Genomic DNA, 16,843 nt, shown 5'->3' on the forward strand with positions numbered 1-16,843 from the left:
TTTCCTGGTATTATATCAACATCAATTATTGTTAGTTTAGATGATGCCCAAGCAACTTTTGAGATAAATAATGTCATCAATCAAACTGAATTAAAACAACGTTTATCAGAGACTATAGAGGATTTAGGTTACGAAGCTGGTACTCCTGAATTATCATCACTTAATAATGATACTCAAATTGAAAAAAATGAGTTACTAAAAGTGACAGTGTCAATTACCGGTATGACTTGTTCTCATTGTACAAATACAATTACAAAGGCATTACAGGCAATATCAGGCATTGATCCAGATTCAGTTCACGTCTCATTAGATAGAGAAGAAGCAACTATGTTATTAAGTGACCCCAACACTATGATAAAGGATCAAATAAAAGATACCATTGAAGACCTTGGTTATACAGTGAACCAAGTTAATCTTGGAGATAATCCAATAGATACAAGCGATGATACCAGTGAGAAGGTGATAACCTTTGGCTTGGCCGGTATGACTTGTGAACATTGTGTAAAAACGGTGACCGAAGCACTAGCGACATTACCTGGTGTAATAAGAAATACTATTTCTGTGAGTCTGGAAAAACAACAAGCATCGTTTTCCTTTGAAGGGAATAGTATCGACAATGCTACAATCAGGCAGCTTATCGAAGGCCTGGGCTATGAACTGACTACTAAGGCTCATATCACAGTTGAAAGCTCATTATCCAAGTTATCTACCAACGACACACTCATTAATGAGCCTGCTAATAGTAAACAACGCAAGGTAGTCATGCGTGTGTTGGGTATGACTTGTCATTCCTGTCAGACATCTGTTAAAGACGCTCTGCAAAACGATTTACCAGACGTTGATCCCAAATCTGTCTATGTGAACCTTGAAACAGAGATGGCTATGTTTATTACGAAACAAGAACCTGATATTGATGCTATTTATAGAGTCATTGAAGCACGGGGATATAACGTTGAAAATATTCAAGTGATTCATAATCTAATACCTCCTCCCATCATGTTCCTGGATGAGAAAACTGAAGAAAAACAAAATGAGCTTAATTTAATAACTACCTTAAGCGTTGTTTCAATAGAAAATTCTATTTCTCCTCCTACAAGGTTAACCTTTCAAGTGACAGGCATGACATGTGCTAGTTGTGTGCGTACAATCGAAAAAGGTCTTACAAAGCTTCCAGGTATAGACCCTAGTTCTGTTCAAGTCAATTTACTCACACATAGTGCTTCATTGACTGGTAATAATCTTGATGAAAAGACCATTAAAGAAGCCGTTGAGAGGATGGGTTATTCAGCAAGCAAATTCGTTTTCTTATCAGAAGTTGCAGCACAACCAGCTGATAACAAAACATCAAACTATCAAGCAGAGATGATCGTCAGTGGTATGTATTGCTCCAGTTGTCTTGTCAAGGTCCGTAATGCATTAACTCAACTACATGATATAATTCCTTCCACAATTGAGATCAGCTTAGACACGGGTCATTGTCAATTTGAATACAATGGTGAATTTATTACACGTCAACGGTTACATCAAACCATTTTACAACTTGGGTTTTCAGCAGACAATATCAAAATTACCAAATTAACAGATACAGATACAGCTAATATCGAATCTAATGAAAATTTGGCTACAACTCATTTAAAGGTAACTGGCATGACTTGTTCCTCTTGTGTGGCCAATATTGAACGTAACATAATGAAACAACCTGGGGTTATTAGCTGCCAAGTTAGCCTTCTCTCTAAATCTGCTGTTATCAAACATGATCCTTCTATTGTTGGCGCACGCTCATTAGCACATCTCATTGAACAAATTGGTTACAAAGCTGAGCTCTCTCAACAAGGTCTTGAGACCATTGCGGAGCAACGTGCTTCAATGCGAGCCGCGATAGATCAAGAACTTGGCATGCTTCAATCCAGGTTTTGGTGGTCATTTGTATTTGCAGTACCTGTTGTACTTATTTCAATGATCTTCATGATGGCTTTACCTTCATCAAATCCTGTTCACCGTGCCTTTGTTAAGGAAATTACACATGGTCTATCCGTTGGTGATCTCGTGTTGTTCTTGTTGGCCACTCCCGTGCAGTTCTGGTTAGGCTGGCCGTTTTACGTCAAGGCATGGCGTTCTTTAGTCTATTCAAGGACTGCAAATATGGAAACACTTGTAGCAATGGGTACAACGGTCGCTTATGTTGCATCAGTGGCATCCGTAATTGCAGTTATGGCAAGACCTCATATAGAGTCTATGGGTCTCAATTACTTTGAAACATCTGTATTATTGATTACCTTTATTAATTTTGGTAAATGGCTTGAAGCAATGGCTAAGGGAAAGACAGCAGAGACAATTACTAAATTGATGGATCTACAACCTGAAAGGGCTACTTTGGTCATCAGCGAGTCTACAGTAAATGATGAAAAAGATGTTAGTGAAGAGACCTTCATTGAAAAAGAAATTGATTCAAGGGATATCCAAGGTAAGATATTAATAATACTATTATTATACATAATACTAAAATTTATACAATAACAATATAGTGGGTGATATTTTAAAAGTCAATGCAGGTGGTCGTATTCCATGCGATGGTAAAATTTGGAAAGGTGAATCAGCTACAGATGAATCGATGATTACAGGTGAATCTGTGCCTATTACAAAGAGCGAAGGTGATAATGTCATAACAGCTACCATCAATGTTAGTAATACTATTTATATTCGTGCTATTCGTGTTGGTGCTGATACAACACTTTCACGTATCATTCAAATGGTTCAAGATGCTCAAGCTTCTCCTAAAGCGCCTATCGAACAACTTGCAGATCACATTTCTAGCATCTTTGTCCCTATTGTTATCTTTTTGGGTATTGCTACATTTATTATCTGGGAAGTAATGGCAGTGAAGGGTAAGGTACCTAAAGATTGGATGCCTGAAGGTGAAAATGAAACTATCTTTGCAATCATGTTGGCTGTTACTGTCCTTGTTATCGCTTGTCCTTGTGGTTTAGGTCTTGCGAGTCCTACAGGTAAGGTAGAAAAACAGAATTTTTTGTTTTTATATTTATGTTTTTTTTTTTTTTTTTTTTTTTTTTTTTTTTTTTTTTTTTTTTTTTTTTTTTAGCTGTCATGGTAGGTACTGGTATCGCTGCTAAGCATGGTGTACTTGTTAAAGGAGGAGGATACGCTTTAGAAATGGCTAATCGAATCACAACTGTTGCATTTGATAAAACTGGTACCCTCACAATGGGAAAGCCTCTTATTACTCACAATTGGATCGATAGCGAATCAGCCACAACCATTTGGAAAATCCTTGGACGAGTTAGTTCTGCAAGCAATCATCCACTTTCTAAAGCAATAGAGAAAAAGGCACGCTATATCATTCAAGCCTTATCTGAGAACCCACAACTTTCAGATACAGATCTCATGGTGCATGTGGAAGAGCAACAGGATTCTGATGGCGACCTCTTTGAAGGTGTGACATTATCTAATTCACAAGAAATCCCTGGTCGTGGTCTCTTGGCTACTATCACATTAACACCCGAGATAGCTGCCGATCTTAGAGGACCTTTACGTAATGTACGTGCTTTAAATATCTTTTTAGGAAACCAAGCTTGGATGGACGAGAATCATGCTCGTTTTGCAACTGCTGAACAAGCTCAAACCTGTCATGATTTGATAAGTGAATGGCAAGGTCTTGGCCAATCTATCGTTCTCATCTCTGCCTCTCCAGTCATTTCATCTCTTACCGACACTCATACAGAGGGATGCAAAGATGATTGTGCTTGTATTGTCTGTCAATGCTCAACTGTTTGCTGTGCTACTTCTACAACTCGTATGATTGCTCAAGTGGCCATTGCTGATATTCCACGACCTGAGTCTATTCAACTTATTTCCGAATTACGAAAGCGAGGTGTTGAGGTCTGGATGATCACTGGTGATAACGAAAAAACAGGTCGTGTCATTGGTCGTCAATTAGGTATCGAAGAAGATTTTGTTTTGGCTGGTGTTAAGCCTGAACAAAAAGCAGATAAGATTCGAAGCTTACAACAGAGACGTACACATGGTAAATCAATGGTAGTTGCCATGGTTGGCGATGGTATTAATGATTCTCCTGCACTTGCACAAGCTGATGTAGGGTAAAGTATTTATTTTATTTTTTTTTATTCTTATTTGAATTGATAATAATATAAATATATATTTAATTTAGTATTTCTGTCGGATCAGCTACAGATATTGCTATTGAAGCAGCAAGTATTGTATTGATTCGAAATAACTTGATGGATTTGTTAACCATGTACGATGTTTCACGTACAGTTGTTCGACGTATTCGATTTAACTTCTTTTGGGCATTTATGTATAATGTGATAGCAATTCCTATTGCAGCTGGTATACTTTATCCAGCCGTTGGAAAAGGCCTACCACCTTATATTGCAGGTCTTGCTATGGTTGCTTCTAGTATTACTGTTGTCTGTTCTAGTCTTTTATTACGTTTGTATAGACCACCTAAAGTAGTTAATGATTCATATCAAATCAAGATATAAAAAAAAAAAAAAAAAAAAATAAAACCCATGTTTACAATACATATAGAATAAATTATAACATCACTTTTTTAAAATTGCCTTTTTTTTGTTATTATTCTTTATTACTTTTTTTTTTTCTTGATGAAATTTATTATTCTATTCTTATTGTTACCTATTTGTGTCTTTGCCATTTATGGTACAGGTAATGGCTTAATTTTATACAGTATGGATGAAAAGACGCGATCAGGTGTACTTAGTTCAAATCATCGCTGTACCAATTTCCCCAAGCAATTTAAAGCAGCTTATGTCAAAAATACTGGCAGTAGTCATTGTGCCATGTGGACAAGTCCCAACTGTAAAGGAACACTCTATGTTGTCCCAGCACATTATAAAGTGCGAATCCCAAGAGACAATTTTGAGTCTGTAATTTGTTAATTTAATTATTTATTTTACTTTATTTTTACTTTATAAAAAATAAAATTATAATTGTTGAATGGGTATTTTCATATCATTAAAAAAGATACAAGATATTGACTGGCATTGTATATTTATAAGGCCAATCTTTGGTGAACGTCCAAATTTACTACAAGTATTATTTAGCTCCTCATGTTGTTCGACTTCATCTTTACTAATCTGATATTTAGTTTGATCCCAGTGGCACCATACCTTTTTATAATTATGATAAACCGTTGTCACTTGAATCCCCACAAATTTATGCTGTCCATACCAATTCACTTGCAACCTTGTTAATCTACTATTCTGCCATACCAGTTCACATAACCGTACTACCTCGCATTCTAGTATAACCGTTTCTAGTCTTGGACAACACCTTGATAGATATCTTGTCACTAATTCCTCAAATCTGGATTGTCTCAGCTCAAATTTCCTTAGAGCAAATACACCAAAATCAAGATTTTTAAACTGATTATAGATAACCTGAACATGAGCTCCAATCAACACAAGTTCCTCCAACTGAGTCAAATGCATTAGCAGATAATCAATTAAAAATGGTGTATAGGGGAACTGATCCATCAGTCCCCTTGGTAATGCCAATTCCAATGACAGAAGCCCTTTACAATGAAGTAGATGTGATGAGGTCACACCAGACCATCCAGGTATCTGTTCCCAAACCTTCAACTTGAGCTTTCGTAACTGTTCGAGTCCACAAGTTGAATCAAGAAGCCTTAAAAATTGAAAGGACTCATTTGCTTGGTAGATCTCAAAGTCTACGTCTAGGTCTAGATATTGTATGGTAGTAGTGCAAGTCTGAAATGAGGTAACCAATGATTTAGAAAAGAGAGATGGTATGTTTTGGCCTCCTAATCTGAGAGTTATAAGAGGTAGAGCTTGTATAAGTTGAGTAAACTCAGATTGCCATATCCTCCATTTTGTTGAACTACTATCGAATTCACTTGTGTTGTCTATTATATGAGTGATGTTGAGTTCTTGAAGGTTTGGGTAGCTGTAGCGAATTAAATCAAACCAATAGAAGGAGTCAATATAGCCGTCTAATGTTAGAGTTTTCAGTGAAGAGGGTTCACTAAAATGTGTTAATGATGGAATACTGGACTCCTGACGATGATTTGTGGGCTTACTACGGATCAATGTAAGATTCAGTAGATTAGGCAAAGCTCTATGTAATTGTTGTAAATTGCTAAAGCGTAGTAATGAATCAGAGTCATCATTCATCAACTCAAGTGTAAGATGTTCAAGATAAGGTACAACATAAATCTGATCTATTAAACTTAAGAACTGTTGCATGGAATGTTGAATATGTAAATGGGTCAAGTTATGTTTAAGGATCTCAATATTGCTGATGAAAGTTGCGTAAGGTAAAGGTGACCATTGTCGCACTGATATCCAAGATTCTCGTAATTGAAGGTGCTCCCAATCAGCTATATTAAAACAAAAAACCTCTATTTGAGGACATAATTGAGAAAGAAGATCAAATTGAGATTGAGTAAGTTACACATCTGTCTTAGATGTACCTAGATACAGCTTTCTGATCCAATAACCATTCATAATTGACTGTTCAAGTGAAGCTAAGAACAAGCGTAATTGTGTATTTGAATACAGCGTTATAGTACGATAGAGCAAACGTTGAAAAATAATACGCCAAAACCGACAAACATAAATGCATTGATAATAATCTTGCAAAGATAAATAAGCTGCTACTTGCTGTAGAAATTCTGCTGGAAATCTATTTTGTCCCATAAAGAGAAAAGAAAAGAAAAGAAAGAAAAAAAAAGAGAGAGAGAGGGGGGGGAGATAAATGAAGATAAAAGATAGGAAGAGATAATGCTGGAGCCATTTTTTTGATCATTTACTTTTGTATTACCCAAATTTTCCATATTTGTAATATATGACCTGAAATTTTTAAATGAAAAAATCTATGGTTTGTGCGAGTAATAGACTTTGGAATAGTACCACACACTTAGTTTATCCGATTTTATATAAAAAAGAGTTTGTTGATACAATGCAGAGATATTATCTTGTTGATTCGATTATGAAGCTTAATTATGAGATTATATGACTGAAGCAACGAATAATCAACTTGTGTCAAATTAAAAATTAAAATTTATAGGTATTATTTGCCATAAAAGACTATCAATTGGAGATGTATATTAAGCTTTTCATTTTAATATTATGATTAAAAAAAATGAATAGTATTTTGCAAAGACCCTTAAATGTTTGATAAAAAAAAAGGAATAAATACTTGAGTGGTGTTAAATATGAGGAAAGAAGAAGAATATACACAGAATCAACAAAGTTAATTTTCAAGTTATTCGGTAATTTTAAAAATTTCAAAGAAAATAATTAAATGAATGAATAAGATGTATTCAATATTTATTTTTTAATACTTGAAAAAATCAGTATCAACCGTGTTAAGTGTATGTGTAGAGAGGCTATAACAATGCTGTTATACTTGTTATAACTATTTATTATTTAAACCATAGCAATCATTATGGTTGGGTCATTTAAATAAGATAAGTGAATCTAAAAGCAAAGTTCATCAAGTGTATTAAGATCAAATAGATCTTATTAAATATTTTGAACTATGGTTTATAAATAAAAATAAAATAAGGTATATATGCACACAGCAAATAGAAAATTACTTTGACAATTATACTCGCATAAGCTTTATTTAATGAATTTGCCCTTTCATTAATTCATATCTCTTTAACCTTTAGTATTGACCTTATATTTGTATATATTAAGAGCAAACTTAATAAATCATTCTCCAATCATGCCAATGTATCATCCATTCTTAGTGCTTACCTCATATATATAAACTGTAAAAGGCCTCAAGTTAAAAGTCATTAATATGTATTATATTTATGTTAGTTTTTTTTTTCTTTTAATTTATTTATTTATTTGTTTAATATCTAAATTATGCGAGAATATGTCAATATAGAATATAATTCAAATTTCTGTGGTGTTTATGATGTAAAAGTGGGTATATCTGATTTCAATTATGTTTTCAAACCTCCACTACAGGTTTCTGATGGCGTGTTTTCATACGCCAATGAAAGGAAGTCATACGTTTAACAAAACTATTCGAATGCTGTTTTACAATTATTTCTTCTGATTTATACATTTCATCTATGTTTCCTGCTGACTGTATCATGTCTTGACTTGATAAGTCTTTAGCTGAAGAACTCCTTCGAATTGTCTGCTTATGATTCTTATGTTTCAACCCGATCTTTAAAAGAGCTGACTGAGATCTACTCAGATTAGTATCTTTCTTTTCTTCATAAATCGAACGCTTTAGTGTCGCTGATTTTTTCTTCCTTTTCAATGAATGACGTTTATGAGATTTTACTGGTATCTCAGGTAAAGGCTTTTGTTGTTGTATTATATGGATGTTCCCTTCTGTTGAACACCACGACGAAGATGAAGAAGAGCTTGAGGTAGAATTAACAGTGGATGTACTTCCACCTCTTACACTTTGAGGTAAAGAAGTATTAGAATCAGTACTGCACTGAATTGACTCTGGGCTGATAGGAAGCTCTTGTTTATTACTCTTTTTCCCTGTCATAAGAGAGGCAAGATGTAAAAGTGATTTCTGTTTTGAGACAGTTTTATGAACTGGTGAAGGATTGGGTGTAGTAGGTGATGTTATTTCTTCTCGATTTCGTAAAGAAGAAGAACGTTTAGGTACTGATTGAATGACAAGTTCAGGTTTTATTATCATAGGTTTTGAATTCTCCAAGGCAATTTTTTCAAATGCCGGCAATAAACTTGTCAACATATCCTGTGATTGTCGTTGAGAGCGTCTTCGTGGTTTACTAAAAGGTAATTCTGGTAACTTGGGAGCAGTATCAAGTTTAATATCAATAGCGAAATCCATATCAAAAAGACTCATTATTTCATTTGCCAAGTTTTGAGAAACGATACTAGAAGTAATACCCGTATCACTTGTCCAACTAAGTCGACGTTGTGTACTAAAACCGCTTTTATGACGTGCTTGTTTGGCTGTATCATCTACAAGAGGAGGTAAAGGTTTTTCAGAGAACTGTGGCTGAGGTTCATGATTTGAAAGTGTAGCGTTTGGATGTGAGAATAAAGTGGATGTTGTAGAATTGACCGAATCTGTCTTTGATATTTGTTCCTGCTGTTCTTCTGCTATCCAAAGTTCGTCTCCTACTTCCCCTTCTTCATCATCATCATCAAAAAATAGATCATCCTCATATTGATAAGTTGTTTTTATAGGCCGAAATGTTTCAATAATTTGTGCATATTGTGCAAATATTTCTTCTAAGCCTTCTTGTGTCATTTCTTCCAACGACCTATTTATAAAAATTAAATTTATTTATTTATTTATTTATTTATTATATTATATTATATTATATTATATTATTCTTACTCAGGTGTAAAATATTGCCATCGAGTCATTTGCTGTAACCATTCCACTGGGGTATTTGCATAGATATCTTCAATCATGTTCTTAACTACCGCGGTTTTTCTTAATGAATGAAGATCAGGAGGTGCAAATGTAAGTTGAGCAAGTTTGTAATTAGAAATGGCTGCTAATTGTATTGGATTATGTGAATCTATAATTTGTTTGGAAGCTAAAGGAGAGTAAGGTTCCTTTATCATTCCCATTGACCACGTCATAATTATAGTATAAAGAGAGAGAGAGAGAGAGAGATAAAAAGAAAAAAAAAAAAGAAAAAAAAAAGAAAAGAAATATAATATGTATATAATATATAAAAGCAATTTACATGTATTTACTGGGTTGTATGTTGTTGTACAATACAATTTTATTTTATGTAACATAAATATAAATTAAAACAATAAGACATCTTTTATACTTTACCGAAAGTTGTATTTCCTAATCCTCTACATTTTATAGAAAAGCTATTTGTAGTTTCTTTAAATCTCTTTAAAGAACGAGTTCTAAAAGAATAGAAGAATACTTAAGTCTTTTTGATTTATGAATATTTTTATACTGTCTTACCCAAGCATTCCTTTAAGAAATGTCTCCTTGTCATTGGAATTTACTAAAGTAGTTGGAAATCCATCCTATATATAAAAATTAATACACTTATACTCTGTTTCTTGGTCATCCTTATTCCTACTTTAACCAACAATGCTTGTAGCCATTGACGACTTTCTTGCATGTATTTTCCTGTAATTTTATATAATACATCAATAAGCGGACCTAAAAATGATCTAGGCACACGACCACCAATTCCCTATGTATTTAGTTAGATTTTATAACCAAGGAAAAAAAAAAAAAAAAGAAAGAAAGAAAGAAAAACCTCGTATTTACCAATAAAAGTTGCTCCATAATTTGAGGTCCTAAGTTTATCATAATTGTGTCTACTATTTTATCGTTTTCTCGATGATCTTGACTTACAAAGTCAGCCTAAATATGCATGCTTAATACATGAAACATGTATATTTCTATATTGGTTTTTTTTTTTTTTTTTTTTTTTTTTTTTTTTTTTTTTTTTTTTTTACCATAAAATTTAAGGCTGCTTTCAAAGCTAAACGTTCTTGTAATCCCATTCCAGCAATCACAAATAAGAAGATTGTGTTAATCATTTCTAATGGAAGTTGATAAAATGCTAAAGGACATCGTATAATCGTCTACCATTTAAAATAAATAAATTTAACCCAAAAAATTAAACATGTCTCGCAACTTACTCTTGATAATAAACTAAAATAGCTATCAACTATATCTGGATAGTGTTCCATAGCTAATAAAAAAAATTAACATTTTCTCCCTTCTCTCCTTTTTTTCCCTCTAAAGAAATGTTACCTTCTATTCCATGAATTACTTCTAAAGTCCTCCTTGTTAAACTACCAAGCATATCTCTTAACTTTTCTATATGTGTTTGTTGTCCGCCAAATACAGTCATCATAAATGCAGCTGTGTTCAACCAACAAGAAAATGGAGCTACATGATAGCTCGATTCTACTAAACCCATCAGATCAACAAAATTCAAACTTAAAAGTGGACTTGTTGATCTCATCCCTTGTTCCAAAAATGTTGCTATTGCCTTGGAAACTTGTTCATCTGTTGCCCAGATACGTGCTATTTCGGTTGTTGAGGTTCGAATAGCAAATGTGATTTCTGTAAAACCTTCTATAGTGCTATAAAGAGTAGCTAATTGTCCATTAGCAAAAGCATCATAAACTGACTGACGTTCATTGAGGGATTGATAGTCATCATGCGGGGATTGAATACCTCTACAACAAGCAGTAAGGTATTGAATTTGAACAAGGGCTGAATTACGTGAAATCTCGGGGTCTTTTTCTAAAAGAGCTTTGGAGACACCTTGAAGAATATCACCTGTCAAAGACTATATGTATTTATAATTAGACAATAGTATTTCTTATAATTTTTTTTTTTTTTTTTTTTTTTGGTTACCATTAAGGGAGCCATAGCCCTATCAGGAGGTAAGACTTGTATCACATCAGCAACAGATTCTACCACTCTTTGCATAATATTTGACTATATAAATACGTTAATATAGTTGCTTATTGCATTTTTTTTTCTTTTTGACTTTTTATATTATTACTTTTATATTTGAATTGGCCATTGCTCCATAAACATGCATTAAACTTTGTAATTCATGGACAAGGGATTCACGACAAGTGTCACAAATATCAGAAAAAGCTGAACTTGCTGACAAAGCAAGTTGTGGATTACTCAAGCAGGGAACAATATAATTCATAACAGGACTTAAAAATTCTGGATGTCCTTTAAGCCATTCAGAGAGCGAACCCATTAATAATAAAATTGTATTTTTTAACCGAAAGCTACAATTTTCAGATAATCGACCCAAAACATCTTGTCCAAATAGTCTAGCAATATATATATTTTCGTCAGGACTAATTTCTTCTGAAATACTTTTCAAACTAAACAGAGCAGCTTCTAGATGCTGTCAAATAAATTAATACTAATTGTTTGTGTATCCTACAACATAAAATCTTACTTGTGATACATTGGGTAAGGAGTCCCATTGATTAATAATCGAGACAGCTTGTTCCAATATAATTGCTAGCATTTCCTCTCGAAGTACATAATATGGATTTATCATTGTATCACCCAAATCGCGCCTCCAAATTTTAAACTTGTCCTTAATATCTAAATACATGTATACATGTATATACATATTTAAAAAAAAGATAGAATAAGAAATAAAGACATACATTGTTACCTTTATTCCATGAATTCCAAGTAGGCTCATCAGGATAACATGCATTTTTCACAAGTATCTTGACTAATTCTCGATAGATAACAAGAGCTGTCTGTCCACATTGCAAAGTCCATCCATCTGATTCTGGACGCACTGGTAAAATGTTTTCATCAAATAATGTCTCTTGCATAATATACCAAAAATTTAAAGGGATTTCTGACACTTCCTGATCTACAGGGTAATAACCTTCAAAGCCTGTCAATTGAAGCATCATTTGCATTAGTTCCTGTACCTCTGTTTGCGCTAATTGACTGACAATAAAATCTGTATAGGTCTCACCAAATACAGATAGTAATTTGGCTAACAAACGAGCTGTTTCTTCATCCTCATTACTTGTCTTGATAAGATTTGTAATACAAGCAAAAAGACCATTTCTATATTGTTGGTATTTGTTCCATGCTGGCTGTTGCATAGACTCAATTAATACCTCAACAGCTGATTCAAATAGCTCTTCATTCGTCAAAAGTTCCATCACTTTTTCCATAAGAGGATAAGCGTCTTCAAGTTGAAACCCATACTGAATCCAACTTTGTAAACATCGTAGTGTTTTCTGTTGAATTTGAGGTTCTGTAGTGGTTGTAAAGAGAAAATTAGATAAAGTGGATAAAACCATAGGAATATTTCCTTTTAATTCGCCGATCAATTGAAGTCTATTTAACAATAAATGAGCTTTCTTTTCTTTTCTTTTCTTTTCTTTTTTTTTTTTTTTTTTTTTTTTTTTGTTTGCATTATGACTGCATATTTACTTGCGTCCACCCATTAAATTTGAGTTTGACACCTCTTCAGGAACAAGCGTTAAGAATTCTAAGAGAATAACATTGATAGTCTCAACAGGTATATTATAAGTTTGTGAACCTAGAGTGATTGCTTCCAAAGTAGCTGTCATAAAGTTGGGCCATTTATCTGGCACTGTATGAAATGCATATGCAATCAGCTAAAAATAAAAATAAGTTCATTATTATTATTATTATCTTGACTTTAAACTTCTATTATCATATACAGCTACTTTACTGCCAAATATAATTTTGTAATAATAAATAGTGGACCACCACATAATCGTATAATCCAACCTAATAATTCGTTTCTTAACCAATCAATTTTATCTTCAGGTAATGTTTCCCTGATAATGTTTGTTAATTTTTTTTTTTTTGATTTATGCAAATCTAAAATAAGCTAAGCTCACCAGTCACGTGTAATTTTGACTTGAAAGGTATGTGCTCCAAAGAATCTACATTGATCTGACTGAAATGAATTTGTTATTCAACCAATTTATATAAAATTTAATCTTTAAGTTATCGATCTTTTATGAGATTTTACCTGAGACGATAACAATTGAGACGCCATTTCCCAGGCAAAAGGCTGTCTTTGAAGTTCTTGAAGTTGATTTTGAATTTGTTTCGTGACAAGAGTGTCTGTATTACTATAAAGCTCATCAATCAACTATTAATTATACATTGAACTATCAATTAGTTTATATATTTATTTATTTTTTAATATTAAATAAAGAGTAAACTATTTAAATTACCTTCTCTATTTGAGAAATAGTTGGCACATTCATTTTAATGAGTAAAAAAAAAAAAAAAAAAAAAAAAGAAATAGGTAACTAAGTGTTATTTTTAATGAATTTTTAAAAATTAAATTAACGCGATTGGCTATTTCGTTTCTTAATATTTTTTTTTTTCGAGTTGATAATTTTTTTTTCCCTTTCATTTACCTCTCTCCATACTAGACTCGAATAAAAATGAACATTAGACCAGCTACTGTAAATGTAATGATAATATACACGCTCTTGTGCTTACTTTTGATTATTAGGTCGAAGATTTAATCTACATTCAAAACTGTAATTTACTTGATCTTCCTGAAAATTATCAAATGAAATACTGTAAGAGAATGACATTTATAATATAAAAAAGGACTGTTTATAACTTTTTTCTTTGTAAAAAAAAATAAAAATAAAAAAAAATAGATCTTTACCATGCTTTATCATGGCCTCAATTATCTTTTGTCGCTGAAGACGAAAACGGAAAAATTGTTGGATATGTGTTAGCCAAAATGTAAATTAACATTGAAAAAAATTATAGACATTAGATATACTGACATGGAGTTTAATAGGGAGGAAGAACCCGCAGACGTTCCTCACGGTCATATTACATCTATATCTGTCATGAGAACATATAGACGCTTGGGTCTTGCTCAAAAATTAATGACCCAATCCACTAACCAAATGGCTACCGTCTTTGGTGCCCATTATGTCTCTTTACACGTTCGTAAAACTAATCGTGCTGCTATTGGGCTTTATAGAGACACTTTGAAATTTGAGTAAGTTCAAGTTTATTTGATATTAAATTTAAATATTTATAACATTATTTTAGTGTGCATGATATTGAAAAGAAGTATTATGCTGACGGAGAAGATGCCTATGCTATGCGCTTAATTTTAAAAGAAACGAAGCCTGTTATTCGTGGTGTTGTTGAAGAAGTGAACCAAGTTGCTGTTAATTAATAAACAACTTAATCAAGATTATTATCCAAAAATTTCTTAATTTGTTCTAATACATCTTTTTTCACAGATTCTTTAATTATAGCTAACCATCATTATGTCAGACTGTGTAAAATTCAAATAATAGCTTTTTATTTTATTTTATTTTTTTTTTTTTATTTATTTACCTCTACCATAATCACCGACTTCCTTTTCTAATTCTTCAAGTGTTGTCTTTTCCAAGTTTTTATTTCTTATAACATCTTTGGGGAAAAAAATAACTATTGTTGTTCAAAAAGAATGTCTAAAATTTACTTACCGCGAGTATATGCATCTAGATTACCGTTCCATCCAGATTCGATTAATCGAGTCCGTAAGAATTGTAATAATCTTTTATATATAAGTATATGGTATTTTTATGCATTTGGATAAGATGTACCTTTCTTTTTCGCCCGATTCCACAAATAGTTTATTAATAGCTGTTCTTGATTTCTCTGTTTCTGACATTTAAGTTGAAGTAGAGGAAGAGAAAAAGAGAAAAGAATGATTTGCTTAATAAAGAAGCTTTACAAGCCACGAAGAAGGAGTTCTCCAAAAAATCGGACTTTAAGAGTTTATTTCATCAATAATTGGTGTAAAGACAGATATTAATTTGCGACTGTATAGCTACTTTAAATGATGAAGTAAAGGACCTTAATAAATAATGCAGTTTATTTTTATTCTCTGAAACGGCAACTGTATAATTGCATGTATAATTAGCATATCGTCGAAAGATAATGTATATATGCTTATAAAGTATAATATATCACTTAATATACTAAGTTAAATATGCTTCATATTATATAGATTAAACAAATTTTAACTTTAAGAGAGATAGACTAGGGTAGATTGTCTATGGATGATTAGTATAATTTGTAAAAGTAACTTTTTCTTTTGTTATAATGAAGATAATAATTCCCTCCTGAATTAGCCGCCTTCTTATACTTTATTATTAAGGACAAGTCTATCAACTATTCAGTCTTGTTCTTGTTTTCAAATACAATATTCTTAGTTAGTTTTGACAGCTACGAACATAGTTACTGATCTCGATATCTACTTGAGAGCGTACAATATCACTTATAAACAGATAATGTATACAATTAATAGAAACATAAATATAAAATTTGATCTCTGTACTGACCAAATTATTGAATGAATGTTTACAACTTCTTATTAAACTTTTGATACTAATAATTTACTCGAATTTATTTGTAAAAAGACACGAGTTATATGATAAAAATATATGATTGTACTTGTATTTTTAGCATATAAAGGTGCATTGCCATGTTAAAAGCATTAGTTGTTATTTTTACTAAAGTTTGTGAGTCTATTGTAAAATATAGTGACAGACATAGCAAAGTTATCAATTGTTAAAAAAAAATGAACCACATATCAATCAAGTATTATCGATTAGTATAGCAAACCACAAATGTATATAATTATTTAATTTTTAATATTAATTGTTTTGTAAGTTGCATCTAGATGGTACAGATGATAGATAGCAGGGCTATTACTCTTATTATCCAATATAACACATTTTTGCAGGTTCTATCTAAAGCCAACATCATAACTGTAACGTTCACATTGTTGTAGAAGACAAGTCATCTGAAAAAGGGAAAATACTATCAAGTCTACATTATTGACATACAAAAAGACAGTTGATGTAAGAAGCAAGTTGTAATGAAGAGAAATTTAACGAAATCTTCTGAGGATAAATTACTTTAGCGTATGGCATTATTTTAAAAGTAGTAGCAGATAATGATAATTCAATAGCAAACCATAATTCAAGTATTGAAAACTTTCGTATGGGAGATATTACACGAGCGTTTAGACCATTAATCCTACGCGGAACACAGTTTAAACTACTACTATTGGAATTGGCACTAACTACTATCAAACAAGAAGTTGCACTACAGACGAATACTATCATTTAACTAGTTCAAACAGCTCATAACAAAATACTGAAAAAGAAAAAAGGACATTGAAAGCATACAGCGATTAGATCTGTGACATCTTCTGTAAAAATGACAAGAAATACTACGTATCTTCAGTATACCAATTACAAGCTGTCTAATCTCGACATATTGTTTTCTTTTTATGAACATCAAACTGCCG

The 16,843-nt window shown here is 32.3% G+C and overlaps 7 protein-coding genes across 7 annotated transcripts; 2 read left to right on the plus strand and 5 right to left on the minus strand.

The window, feature by feature from the left end:
• Positions 1 to 327: 327 nt before the first annotated feature.
• Positions 328 to 4,520, plus strand: BX663DRAFT_443748 (E1-E2 ATPase-domain-containing protein; the record flags this gene model as incomplete). Its single annotated transcript, XM_051523584.1, has 4 exons — positions 328 to 2,464; positions 2,526 to 3,005; positions 3,101 to 4,115; positions 4,187 to 4,520. 4 exons carry the CDS (start codon positions 328 to 330, stop codon positions 4,518 to 4,520), a joined length of 3,966 nt encoding a protein of 1,321 aa, XP_051378088.1.
• Positions 4,521 to 4,600: 80 nt separating this feature from the next.
• Positions 4,601 to 6,764, minus strand: BX663DRAFT_271834 (uncharacterized protein). Its single transcript, XM_051521954.1, has 2 exons — positions 6,488 to 6,764; positions 4,601 to 6,415 (listed from the first exon to the last, which is right to left on the minus strand). The coding sequence occupies exons 1-2, from the start codon at positions 6,711 to 6,713 to the stop codon at positions 4,980 to 4,982; spliced, it is 1,662 nt and encodes a 553-aa protein (XP_051378089.1). The 5' UTR covers positions 6,714 to 6,764; the 3' UTR covers positions 4,601 to 4,979.
• Positions 6,765 to 7,850: 1,086 nt separating this feature from the next.
• On the minus strand, positions 7,851 to 9,679 carry BX663DRAFT_526226 (uncharacterized protein). The gene is made up of 2 exons (XM_051529876.1): positions 9,367 to 9,679; positions 7,851 to 9,289 (listed from the first exon to the last, which is right to left on the minus strand). Exons 1-2 carry the CDS (start codon positions 9,615 to 9,617, stop codon positions 7,981 to 7,983), a joined length of 1,560 nt encoding a protein of 519 aa, XP_051378090.1. The 5' UTR covers positions 9,618 to 9,679; the 3' UTR covers positions 7,851 to 7,980.
• BX663DRAFT_526227 (uncharacterized protein) lies at positions 9,653 to 10,573 on the minus strand. Its single transcript, XM_051529877.1, has 5 exons — positions 10,467 to 10,573; positions 10,276 to 10,371; positions 10,082 to 10,198; positions 9,961 to 10,025; positions 9,653 to 9,899 (listed from the first exon to the last, which is right to left on the minus strand). Exons 1-5 carry the CDS (start codon positions 10,548 to 10,550, stop codon positions 9,809 to 9,811), a joined length of 453 nt encoding a protein of 150 aa, XP_051378091.1. The 5' UTR covers positions 10,551 to 10,573; the 3' UTR covers positions 9,653 to 9,808.
• A 75-nt stretch (positions 10,574 to 10,648) lies between these two features.
• Positions 10,649 to 13,097, minus strand: BX663DRAFT_443825 (armadillo-type protein; the record flags this gene model as incomplete). The annotated part of the gene is made up of 7 exons (XM_051523590.1): positions 10,649 to 10,674; positions 10,768 to 11,311; positions 11,380 to 11,463; positions 11,564 to 11,893; positions 11,948 to 12,012; positions 12,173 to 12,861; positions 12,958 to 13,097. The coding sequence occupies 7 exons, from the start codon at positions 13,095 to 13,097 to the stop codon at positions 10,649 to 10,651; spliced, it is 1,878 nt and encodes a 625-aa protein (XP_051378092.1).
• Positions 13,098 to 13,882: 785 nt separating this feature from the next.
• BX663DRAFT_526231 (acyl-CoA N-acyltransferase) lies at positions 13,883 to 15,151 on the plus strand. The gene is made up of 7 exons (XM_051529878.1): positions 13,883 to 13,973; positions 14,024 to 14,093; positions 14,178 to 14,265; positions 14,324 to 14,530; positions 14,584 to 14,795; positions 14,878 to 14,952; positions 15,009 to 15,151. Exons 1-5 carry the CDS (start codon positions 13,953 to 13,955, stop codon positions 14,711 to 14,713), a joined length of 516 nt encoding a protein of 171 aa, XP_051378093.1. The 5' UTR covers positions 13,883 to 13,952; the 3' UTR covers positions 14,714 to 14,795; positions 14,878 to 14,952; positions 15,009 to 15,151.
• On the minus strand, positions 14,628 to 15,306 carry BX663DRAFT_271917 (enhancer of yellow 2 transcription factor-like protein B-like protein). The gene is made up of 4 exons (XM_051521955.1): positions 15,129 to 15,306; positions 15,009 to 15,079; positions 14,878 to 14,952; positions 14,628 to 14,795 (listed from the first exon to the last, which is right to left on the minus strand). Exons 1-4 carry the CDS (start codon positions 15,194 to 15,196, stop codon positions 14,722 to 14,724), a joined length of 288 nt encoding a protein of 95 aa, XP_051378094.1. The 5' UTR covers positions 15,197 to 15,306; the 3' UTR covers positions 14,628 to 14,721.
• Between the last annotated feature and the right edge of the window lie 1,537 nt (positions 15,307 to 16,843).

The sequence above is a fragment of the Cokeromyces recurvatus genome, assembly GCF_025118155.1.
Source record: "Cokeromyces recurvatus strain NRRL 2243 chromosome Unknown BX663scaffold_45, whole genome shotgun sequence".
In the NCBI taxonomy this organism is placed as follows: domain Eukaryota; kingdom Fungi; phylum Mucoromycota; class Mucoromycetes; order Mucorales; family Mucoraceae; genus Cokeromyces; species Cokeromyces recurvatus.

Excerpts from the sequence above, each read along its gene's own strand:
- BX663DRAFT_271834 (XM_051521954.1), bottom strand. The coding sequence starts at position 6,713 with ATGGGACAAAATAGATTTCCAGCAGAATTTCTACAGCAAGTAGCAGCT. Across the intron at positions 6,416-6,487 it reads GATCAGAAAGCTGTATCTAG|AGGTTTTTTGTTTTAATATA; the intron begins GTACATCTAAGA and ends GTCCTCAAATAG.
- BX663DRAFT_526226 (XM_051529876.1), bottom strand. The coding sequence starts at position 9,617 with ATGACGTGGTCAATGGGAATGATAAAGGAACCTTACTCTCCTTTAGCT. Across the intron at positions 9,290-9,366 it reads TGGCAATATTTTACACCTGA|GTCGTTGGAAGAAATGACAC; the intron begins GTAAGAATAATA and ends TTTTATAAATAG.
- BX663DRAFT_526227 (XM_051529877.1), bottom strand. The coding sequence starts at position 10,550 with ATGATTAACACAATCTTCTTATTTGTGATTGCTGGAATGGGATTACAA. Across the intron at positions 10,372-10,466 it reads AAGCAGCCTTAAATTTTATG|GCTGACTTTGTAAGTCAAGA; the intron begins GTAAAAAAAAAA and ends ATGCATATTTAG. Across the intron at positions 9,900-9,960 it reads TTTCTTAAAGGAATGCTTGG|AACTCGTTCTTTAAAGAGAT; the intron begins GTAAGACAGTAT and ends CTATTCTTTTAG.
- BX663DRAFT_526231 (XM_051529878.1), top strand. The coding sequence starts at position 13,953 with ATGAACATTAGACCAGCTACT. Across the intron at positions 14,094-14,177 it reads AAATTATCAAATGAAATACT|ATCTTTACCATGCTTTATCA; the intron begins GTAAGAGAATGA and ends AAAAAAAAATAG. Across the intron at positions 14,531-14,583 it reads AGAGACACTTTGAAATTTGA|TGTGCATGATATTGAAAAGA; the intron begins GTAAGTTCAAGT and ends ACATTATTTTAG.
- BX663DRAFT_271917 (XM_051521955.1), bottom strand. The coding sequence starts at position 15,196 with ATGTCAGAAACAGAGAAATCAAGAACAGCTATTAATAAACTATTTGTG. Across the intron at positions 14,953-15,008 it reads TCTAGATGCATATACTCGCG|ATGTTATAAGAAATAAAAAC; the intron begins GTAAGTAAATTT and ends TTTTCCCCAAAG. Across the intron at positions 14,796-14,877 it reads AGTCGGTGATTATGGTAGAG|CTATAATTAAAGAATCTGTG; the intron begins GTAAATAAATAA and ends AATGATGGTTAG.